This window comes from Pteropus vampyrus, unplaced genomic scaffold (genome assembly GCF_000151845.1).
Source record: "Pteropus vampyrus isolate Shadow unplaced genomic scaffold, Pvam_2.0 Scaffold123, whole genome shotgun sequence".
Lineage (NCBI taxonomy): Eukaryota > Metazoa > Chordata > Mammalia > Chiroptera > Pteropodidae > Pteropus > Pteropus vampyrus.
Window position 1 is genome coordinate 2,003,194 of NW_011888904.1, and position 10,737 is coordinate 2,013,930.

General features: G+C 50.3%; 1 protein-coding gene across 1 annotated transcript in view; it reads left to right on the top strand.

Moving 5' to 3' along the window:
* The window catches only part of CCDC180 (coiled-coil domain containing 180), a gene marked incomplete at its 5' end in the record, with an annotated part of 58,421 nt that overhangs the window by 3,562 nt on the left and 44,122 nt on the right, over positions 1-10,737 (top strand). Inside the window, 7 exon segments of the mRNA XM_023534231.1 lie at positions 3,577-3,665; positions 4,657-4,760; positions 5,804-5,932; positions 6,021-6,131; positions 6,252-6,347; positions 8,366-8,529; positions 9,915-10,034. Of these exon segments, the coding sequence (XP_023389999.1) occupies positions 3,577-3,665; positions 4,657-4,760; positions 5,804-5,932; positions 6,021-6,131; positions 6,252-6,347; positions 8,366-8,529; positions 9,915-10,034 (813 nt within the window).

Genomic DNA, 10,737 nt, shown 5'->3' on the forward strand with positions numbered 1-10,737 from the left:
TAAATAGTGCTCTTTGTAGAAGGCTTGACAAAGAAACCAAAAAAATAAATTATTCATATGATCCTGCCCCCAGGAAACAACACACCATTCTTAACCGTTTGGCATATTTTTCTCCCAGTCATTTTTCTATGCATTTAAAATTTTGAGATCATGTTGTATAATTTTGATTATACTTCTTAATTTATGCTTTTAATTAATATGTTTTATGGTATACCATAAGCATTTCTCCATGTCATAAAAAATCCTAAGACTTATTTTTAATAAATGCTTAACATTCTATTGAAGGGGGATACCATGTTTACTCAGCCAGTTCCCTATTACTGGACAATTCCATTTTTCTAATTCCTTGTGATTATAAAAACTGCTGGGATGAGCATCTTGGTCCTCATTAAAATTTACGAGATGCCTTCCTAGAAGTGGCTGAATGGCTGTAATGGGGAATGGAGAACCCCCTGTGTATGCTGTACCCTGTCTGGGGTTGAAAGCTCCCCTGCAAAATGCCTTCCTGCTGGCCGGTTCCAACTTGACCTTCTATGACATAGACTAGGGGTGCTGAGGAGTCTGCACTCTGACTCCTCCACCCCCCACCAACCTAGATCTTCCGTGGATTCAGGTGCAACTGGTCCAATCCCTGGCAGCCTCTAGGAAGCCTGCTGCAGAGCGTTCCATGACCCCAAAGAATGGCAGCAAGCCCTTGATAAAGAAGGTGGATATTCCTGAAGGGGAGATGATGTCTCCTCGGCAGCGGAAGTGGGTGCACAGCCTACCCAATGACTGGATCACGGAAAACCCTGTTCTCTACAGGTAGGTCCTGCCGTTCAGGCCACACCCCCACATACTGGGGGTGCATCAGAACCTTCGAAAACTCGAAAAGAGCTCACACAAGATGAATGCCAGGTAGGAATCAAGTCCTAGGTACCTCCACTGAAAGAGGGAGGTAAAAACACCTACTTTGCAGGATTGTTTGCTTCTCCTTCCCTTCCTTCCCCTCCCCCCTCAGTAATTATTGATGGAGCGTCTAGGGCCAGGCACTAGGTATGAAGATCCCACCCTCCTGGAATTTGAGGCCTCTACGGTAAATAAGTAAGCTGGTTCCTCTGACACAGAAGATGGGTGGTGGGACAGGAGTCAGGAAAGCTCTCTAAGGAAGGGCCTCAACTGAGATCAGAGTGAGAGAAGGAAAGCATGGGGCAAGGTTCTGAGGCAGGTGGGCTCGGCCCACTCCAGGAGGCTGAAGAAGTCAGTGGGCCTGGGGAGAGGGGCTAGAGATGAGGCTAGGAGAGGCTTGTAGGCCATAGGCAGTATTTTGGACATTACTAAAGTGATCAGCTGATTTGCAGTTTTAAGGCCTCCAGGGTGCCGTGTGCAGAATCTGGGGAGCTGCAAAGAGCGGCAGGGAAGAGGCCACAGCAGTCCATGTAAGCTTGGTGGGACCGTGAAAGGGAGAGTAGGGCACCGCAGGTGTATTTTGGAGGCAGAACCCATGGACCAGGTGATGGATTGAATGGAAGGAGAGATGCCCTGAGCATCCTAGGTCTTTGGCCTGCATGCTTGAATGCACAGCAGAGGTGCCATTTCCTGAGACGAGAGTAGATGGGGTTGGAGCAGGAGATCAGGAGTTCCTTCTGAACTTCCAAGTTCAGAAGTCGAACTTGAGATTCTTGAGCATGCCATTTCAGCTCCGTGAGCTCAGAGTCCTCGGTAGGGAAAAAAGAAAGGGAAGGAAAGCAGCGGGTGCATCTTCCTCACAGGCGCTTGGGAGAACGTAGCAGAAGCTGGGCTTCTCTTCCGCTCTTCAAGCTCTGCCCAGCCATTAACCCTCTCGGGTCTGGGACTCTGGAGCAGGAAGTCAGCCCTCCTCTACCTGCTTTTGTTTTCTGTTTCACCCCCTTTAGAGCAGGGGTTAACCCAATGCTAGGTAAAGGTCTCCACCCTGACCTGACTTTTAACTTTTCCCAGAGAAAGGTCCCCTGAGGCTTCTGATGTTCTGTACCCTTAATTACCTATAGATGGGCAACCCACTAGCTGCCCAAGCCCATACTGGAGGTCAGCGTTCTCCAGCCCATGTCCCTAGTGCCTGATGCAGGGATTCAGAGGCACAGACAGTTGAGGCCTATCTATGCTCTGTCCTCCTCCCAAGAAGTTGGTCTCCCAGCCTGGCCATGACTCTGGCTCCATAAAGGTCCCAGCCCTCTCTCAGCTGACCTGTCTTATCCTGGTCCAGGGTCTACCAACATCTTTCTATGCCTCCTGAGGGTCCCCTCTTCCCCAGGGTTTAGCCTCACCCATCATCCTCATTACCAGAGCCAGCATCAGTCTGGAGCTCTTGGCACCCCCTGCAGGACAGTGTTTTTGGAGAGGCACTTCTCCCGAAGGGCTCTGGTGTTGTGCCGTGCTGGCCTCCTGGGACCGGTATACAAGGCCAGCTCTGCCCTAGATGCAGATCCAGAGCACAGCTCCCCGTGGCCCGTGGCAGGAACAGAGATGTGTTTGTAAACTATCAGTCCCTGCCACCCTCAAAATGACTGGGGTCACTAACTCAGCATCAGCCTCTCTCTGGGTTCCCCTCTTGGAAATTCAGCCAGCCAAATCCAGTCAATTTATGTGTTCATTCATGCAGGGTGGGGCCTCTGGGGGAGTGGAAAAGGAGCCAAGAGAGGCATAGATCACCACCAGTGTAAACCAAGCTCCCAAGTCCCCTGGGCGAGTGGCCAAGAAGCCAGAGCCATCGGCAGCTGCTATAGTCAGGGGGCCCGGACTTCTGTGGGGCTGCCTTAGTCCAGAGGCATTTGGTTGATGAGACTAAAAGGCCCACCTCTGGAGGACTGGCTCTGGGCCCCATCAGCTGCAGCCCAGGCCTTGCAGTCTTCCTTGCTGGTAGGTCCCTGGTGAGGACTATATAAGAAAATGCCAGTAAGGGCTGCACATGTGGGGGCCCCAAGGAAGAGCAGGAGTCGCTGAGAACTGCTGCATTTCTGTGGTGCCTGCCCTGTGGACAGTGCCCTTAGAGATTTGTATTCCATGCTCACCCACCCTGGTCCTCCCTGCTGAGATCGTTTGTCCTGGGATCCCATCTCTCTCCTCCTATACTCAAACTTCATGTACCATGGACCTTGGTGTCACGTGCACGGGTCTAAGAATATCAGTTCTGCTTCATACAGTGACTTCTCTAAGCCCCTTCTCCCATCCTGGATGGGCTGCTGAAAGAGCAGATGAGGAGCATGCTGAATTCTTAGCACCAATCTGGCTTTCCCAGCCTGGTCATACCCCGGCTGGTCTTCAGTTTCCGCCTGTGGAAAATGGTTCCTGCTCATCACCTACACTTGGTTTGCAGCCAGAGCAGAAGCAAGCTCCCCAAGGGCAGGGCCCCACCTCTTGTCTAGGATCTGTGGTGTCTGCTGGCAGCAGATGCCCAGGCAGTATTTGCTGGAGAATGGCACAGCCTTGGGACATGCTGGAATCAGTGGGCCCAGGCCATTGGCAATGCCTAGGGTCCCTCTAGAGACTCCCCCATGTGCTACTTCCCTGGGAGTAAGGGGTCCAGAGGTTCAGTATTCTCTTCTGCTTCGGTCTTAGGGAAAAGCAAACAATTAAGAAGGAAAAGGCTCAAGAGAGTGAGAGCACCATTGCTGCCCGAGAAGTCCGGGGCCTCATGGACACAGTCGGTGAGCCTCTGATCAGCCATGCCGGTGGGCCTGGCCTGGGCCCGAGGGAGAGCCAGGGGATCTCCCAGGAGCTCTAATGTAGAAGCACATGAAGCTCACACTGTGTGCCTCACTCAGCCGTCTGCCCTGGGCCTGCTCCCCTCAGCCTTCTCCCAGAGCAGGGAGCTGGAGGAAGAAGGGGTTGCCTGCACTGTCAGTATTTACTGATGAAAAGCAGTTGGCAAAAGGTGTTGCTCGCTTTACTGCGATTTCACAAGAGGCTTTCTCAATCTACATTTTCTTCCCTCATATCACGTTTTCTTACTTTGGCTTTATCCCAGTATAGAGGCTCTTTTTCTTTATGACTAAAAATGTAATACAGGCTCCCTATAGAAAAACAAAGGAAGGAGATAAGCAGAAAGTAAAAACTACCCCTCCACAGTAGCACCCCTTCTCCTCCCAAGAGTGCCCACCCCCATGAAATCATGGGGTATCCCACATAGGTTCGGGGGTGGGAGAGCAGAGCGAGATCGCAGACCCTAGAGCAGAGGGCCCACATCCAAATCCCTGCTCAGCCACTTCCTGCCTTTGTTCTTTGAGTCCCATGCCTCAGTGTCCTAACTTGTAAAATGCGGCTGATAAGTAACTGAGTTAGAACAAAGCCTGGTACACGTTACGTGCTATGTAAATGTCGCTTACTTTATCTATGTATGTACTTCCTTCTATAAAACTTAAAAAAAAATATATATATATATATATATGGACCCATTCCATACATAACCATTTTGGAACTTTTTGCCAGCATTTAACTGTGTATGTGAGACTCGATTCTCTATAGCACTTATGGATCATCTACATCTTTTTTTGCCTTATGCCTATGACACTGCTGGCCTGGTTTGGGGATCCATTTCCTGAACCAGGGCACTTTCTGCCTGGCTGCCTTTTCCTGGGTCCCCTTCCGTCACCTTGGAGCTCTGAGGGCAGACTCATCAGCTCTGTTGTTCTCCCCCAGTTCCTGAGAGGGTCAGCAACATCGCCCTTCAAGGAGACTACAAGAGAAGGTGCTACGAGAACGCTCTGGGGAGCTTTAAGGAAGAAATCGCTCAGATTGGGATGGTGAGAATCCTTGCCCTTGATCCCCTTCTGTCCCTGGGCCGTTCCGAAGGCGATTTGTCACTGCCTTCGCTCCAGCTCAGAGGTTCTCAGTGGCTCACTGTGGTGTTGACAGAACTATACATAGTAACTATGTTTGAGTGGCTGGTTACGAGAACTTGTTATAACATAGCCCTATAAGTCAGGTTCCGTTATTACTCCCGTTTTACAGGCGAGCCCACAAAGTCTTGTCTGACTTGGCATGGAAGCAGCCGAGTGGGAACGGGACTCCAGGTCTGACACCAACACTCAGACTTTGATCTCCCTGCTCAGTCCTATTCATAAGGGGCCAAACGGCCTGACCCATTGACAACCTGTCCCTTAGGTACTGCCCCCTCTTCACTCCCTGTTCCTCTCCAGAGACTTCATCCCTAGCCATACTAGTCCCAGAATGTTCCCTAAATGAGACCCGTCTTGGTCCTTCTGGGTCCTCTCTGAGCCCCAGATTGCAGTCACCACTTTCTTCCTGTGTCTTCTCTGACTATGTTGCTCCCCGGGGTTCTTGGAGCTGGCTCTGTTCTCAAAGGCATCATTGGGGTGCCCCTCTAGCCAGCTCCTCACTTTCCTAACACATCCCAACTGGACGTGAGCTCTGTTTTACCCATGAGCTCTGGGGCTTTGGTCACACGACATAACTGAGCCCCAGTCTATTCATCTGAAGTAAACTTGGAATTCTTTCATTGGCTACTTCTTTAATGAATATTTGTTGAGCCCCAGCCATGGGCCTGGTCAGATGTCAGTACCTACTTCACAGGCTGTGACAAGGACCAAGTAAGTCCAAGAATAAGGGCTAAGCTCAGCACAGAGCAGAGCGTCTGGCACATGGCATGTGCCCCAAATGGTGGCTGCCCTTGTACTCTAGTTGTGAACTAATTAGTAAGTCTTAACTCCTTACGTCTAGATAACGATTATTATTTTTGAGACAGGACCGTGGCTGACACTTCCTCGTTATATGAGAGGGGTGGTCCTCCTGATACCAAAGCCATCACCCTCCTGGTCTGTTTTAGGAAATGGAACCTCTCATCTTGGAACCAGGAGTACTTCTTTTAAAAAAGCTGGCTGAGTTTGATGAAAACATTGACAATCTCTTCAAAGAGGTGGAAAACGACGACAACCTCGAGGACTATACCATCCAAGTAGGGGTCCCCTTGTGGGCTGGTCGACACCCCCTGGTCCTTCTCCTGCCCTCTGTTCTCCCAGCCTGACCCAAAGTTCTCGGCATAGACCCTGCTGGAGCTGTGGGATAAGGTGGCTGAGAAGTTCCTGCTCCAGAAGCAAGGGATTAAGGAGCTGGATGAGACACTGCACTCACTCGAATTCTCCCGGACAGATAAAGTGAGTTGGCCTACAGATGGGCTCTTGATGATTCTCACTTGGGATTTATATGCATCATCTGTTTCCTTTTAGTTCTCCAGGAAAAGAGAGTCACTAACTATAGCACTTTGTCATTTCTAGCTAAAAAGCGTGTTAAAGAAATATGTGGTGATCATAGAGAAAACTTCCTACCTCATGCAGCCTGACGTGTACAGGCTGATAAACAAAGAAGCCTTGGTGAGTGGTTTTTATGTGCTGGGGATCAGCCTATGGAAGAAGGAGCCAGAACCTTCGGGTGCCCCAGAGCCTGGTGTCTCAGGAATGAAGGGCTTATCATAGGTGACATTTCCAAGTAACTCAGATTGGCCACTTAGGTTCAGAAGCAGAGTCTTGGTAAAGTATTTTCAATAGAAATCTTTCTAAAGTACATTTTGTACTTCCCTGCCGTCTTAATCACAGTGTACCTGACACAGCATCATGGTTTTGAGCACACTGATTTTATAAGCGCCTACTGGGCCATGTCTCAGCTACTATTGTGCAGAGCGATAGGGGCTGCACTGTGGAGGCATCATCTCGTGGCCATCAGGGTCTCAGGTTGGTTTGCGCCCTGATCAGTGACCCCAGCCTGCTCTGTTTTTCTAGTTTTTCTAGTGATTCTTATCTCTTCTCTCGCTGGCTGTCAGTGCCTGTTGCTGAACCATGCCTGCCCCCTGGCTCTGTCCCTACTGCTTCCCTGTCCATACTCCAGCTGCTTTCTTCAGGATAAAACAAACAACAACAACAACAACAACAAAAACACAAGAAATTCAAGGTAGTTCATGATGTCTCCAAAGTCAGAGTTAAGTCTGACTCTTCCGCGGCGTGAAAGAACAGCTCTTTTGGCTACTCAGAGGTGCATTTTGCTTGCACGGGTTTCTAGGTCCCATGCAAAAAACTGGCAGCCAGATAGCAGCCCTCCTGGCAGCACACAGGGTGAAGGGAGTACAGTGTTCAGAATCACAGATGGGCTCCAGCTCTGGTCTGTGCCTTGGAGTCTGGACAAAGCGCAGACGGGGAGTGAGCATAGACCTTCCTCTTCACTGCTCAGACATGAAAGCTCCCGAAGTAACTCAGCCTCTGAACCTGGAACTTCCTGTCCATAAAATGGGGATAATGATACTTAACTGTCAGTACTTGTTGGGAAGATGATAAAAGAGGGCTCAGCAATGGCAGCTCTCATTTTGAGCCAAGGAAGAGTTCCTAAATTTTATCCATTTGATCTACTGGGGGAGTCAGAGTTAGCGGTGCCCCGTTATGTTTCATTGTCTGACTTTCCTATGCTTATTTTGTGCATTATAACAACGTGCATATGCTACTTGCTCTATGTGCATTTATCTTATTCAATTCCACAAATTCCCTATGTTTTAAGTAGCATTATTGTCATATTATGGCTGCAGAATTGGAGGTTCAGGAGATACTTGCCAATGTTAGAAAGTACAGCAGGCATCAAACCTCAGGTTCCAATGACAAATGTTACAGAGAGTTCTCCTCACTGAGCTTGGCAGGTTCTCAGCTCTGCCCCAGGGTAGTGCCTAGAAGGGTTTGGGAAGTGCGTGCAGGCATTTTGGGCTGTTACAGTCCCTGGGGATATGGAAAGGCTGCTCCCATCGAAGGTGGCAGGGATGCTCAATGACAGGACAGTACCACACAATGAAGAATTATCCCCACTGCCATGCCAACGGTGCCCAGGAGAGAACTACTGGGAAGACTGCCAAAGAATGTTCTAGCTCTGGCCTCATTTGGTAATTGGGTCCTGGTTCTCATCACAACCATATGTGGCAGGTCCTTGATGGCATGAACACTCTGCTTTTGGAACAAATTTATTGAAAAACAACAAAAAACAGTTAAACACAGAGTCCACTGGAGTGCTTAACTCCAGTGAACTAAAATCAGCTTTTTTAGCAAACAATCAGGTGGCTTTGGAGCTGGGTTGAAGATTATATCATCAAGGTTCATGGTTAAGCCTTCAGGATAGACCTTTGTCACTGTCCATGGCTGTTGAGTCCCAGACAGCTTCTCTAAGTGCCCAGCGACCCCCTCAGGACTCCTCAGACAGTGCCACCACTCCGTTCGGCCATGGCCCCTTGTGCCCCAGGCCCTCAGCCTGCCCCTCACCTGGCCCCTCTCCAGCCTCTCACTGCCCCTATCCAGCTGAGCCTTGTTCTGACCTTCGAGAGCCCCCGCGCCATCTAAAGGTCGTCTGCCTGCGACCACAGGTCATAAACCACGCCCTGCTGGGCAACCGGAGGGCCATCGCGCAGCTGTTTGTCAATCTGAGGGAGGTCACGCTGAAGCAGGAGCTCGAGAGCCGCTGCCGCTGGCAGGGCCTGGTCGATTCCTGGAAGGCTCTCAAGAAGGAGGCCCTGGTGCTGAGTTTCAGGTCAGTGGCTGCTCACACTGCCTACGGTCACGGGGACAGCAGGCACAAGGAAAAAGAGGGCTCAGCAATGGCAGGCACAAGGACAGCAGGCATTCTCCCTCTCTGTCATCACTTTAAAATGCTGTTGTTTTTCTGGTGGTAAGAGGAATATACAAAAAAAGTAATAGTGCTCTTTTTTTAAGTTAAAATAGGTAAGAGCATAAAGAAGAAATTTAAAATCGCCACTAATCCCTCACCACAGTGAGAAGCACAGCTGATATTTGGTATATTTTCTCCCAGGATTTTTTAGACCCACACTGCATAGGTAGATTTGTATCTTATTTTCTTCATAAGCATTTTCTGAGAACAATACAAACTGTTAGGAAATATTTGGTCTGACCGTCTGCCCAATTTCCACTCTTTACTATTACACATAGCCCTGTGTTACTGGACCAAGGAGAACAGCTGTCCCTCAGGCTTTGATACTTCCCACCTTCCGGTAGCAAATTTCACCCATGGGAGGAAGGATGAAGAGACGGCCTGTCTCCACGCTTCCTTTGCCAGGTGTCACTTTCATTAATACTGACACAAAGAGACCTGCACCTTTTGGCCAATAAGCAAGACTTTCTTTTGCTAAGAAAGGGACATCTTGGTTCAAGATGTCTGAGGATACCAGAGTGTCCATCCGTCTGTGCTGCAAGCCTGGGGGTGGGAGGCCCCTCTGTACCTCTGCATTTCCAAATGGGGAGCTCCAGAGTCTGATCCTGGGGACGAAGGAAAGTATACCGAGACCTGGATCCACCTGTACTTTCCCTGTGACCCTGGTCAAATGCTTGAAAATTTGGGGCCTTTCTCTCCCTGTGCAAAGCAGGCACCATGATATGAGGGACCAGTGATGATCAATAAGATACTGCAGGGAAGGTGCCTGGTCTGGGACTGGGAGGTTGTTACAAATGTCAGTAATCATCAACAGCGATAGCAGCGGCGGACCCTTATTGGGCATTTCCCATGAGTCAGGCACCGTGCTAAGGCTTTCGCTTGCATGCAATATCTTGTTGGGTCCTCACCATTAGCTTCATTACGAAAGAGGAAACAGATTCGGAGTCAGGGGAGTGACTTGCCCAAGGTCACAGAGCTGGCAGGCAAGAGTCAGGACCCATACGCAGATCTGTGCCTGCTGGGACCATGCTCTTAGCAGCAGAGTCTCACTGGCGGTAACCTCGATTCTTCTCCCCGACCTTTCCTCCTTTCCTCAGTGTCCCAGAGGCCCAGGATGGAGAGGAAGGGGCTGGGAATGATAGAAGAATGCTGGGGTTCCGAATGTTCTCACCATAGGTCTCATCCCCTCTCTCCCATCCACCTTGCCCTTCCTCTCCTCTTCATGGTACCAACATGTGGACACCCAGTGAGTTCATGGCCACTGAGCGGATCCAGGTTCCTCCAGCCGTGAAGAAGGAGGTGGAGAACATGCTGAAGAATCAGAAAGCCCTGCAGCAAAAGCGACTGCAGCATCTCTGCACCATCTGGTACAGCAGGAGGCATCCCTGGGGAGGGCCGCCTCTGGAGGTCCGTGGGGGAGGCAGGCATACCATTGTCCTTTCTTCTGAGGCATCCTCCAGACCAGGCCATCTCCTGGTTTTCTGGTCCTGGGCTGGCCACCTGGGGCTACATGCTGGGGCGTTCCAGCCCCAGCGGCAACAAAGAACATATACTTACTGCAGAAAGAAGTTTAGTGTGACTGTGCCAAAGAATTTAAGAGGAGTCAATGGCAAGGGGAGAGTGGGGGGAGGGAGGGGGCAGGTTCAGGGGTTAGACTTTTTTCCTGAGGGCAGTGGAAAGCAGAGTGGCGCCATCAGCTTTGCAGTTTAGAGGGTGAGTTGCAGGGATCTGAGGCTGGAGGCCGGAAGGTTGGTGAGAAGACAGCTGCCATCATCAGACAAGGGACCTGTGAGGGGCTGTGGACACCACCCTCAGACCTGGGTCCACCCAGCGCTGATCCCATAATCTGTTTGGTGGGAGGTACACTGAATGTTAGCGACCCTAGAAGCCCACTGTTCGGGGAGTCTGTAGCATCCACTCTCAGCAGCAGGATGGGGTCTGTGTGGTCCTGCAAGCTAGAGACTCTTAATGTGCCGCTCCTCTTCGTTGGGCCTCCCACCCTGGTAAGCCGGGGACTCGGGTTGTTCTTATCTCCCTACCACAGAGCCTAAGTTCACAGTTAGGATATCA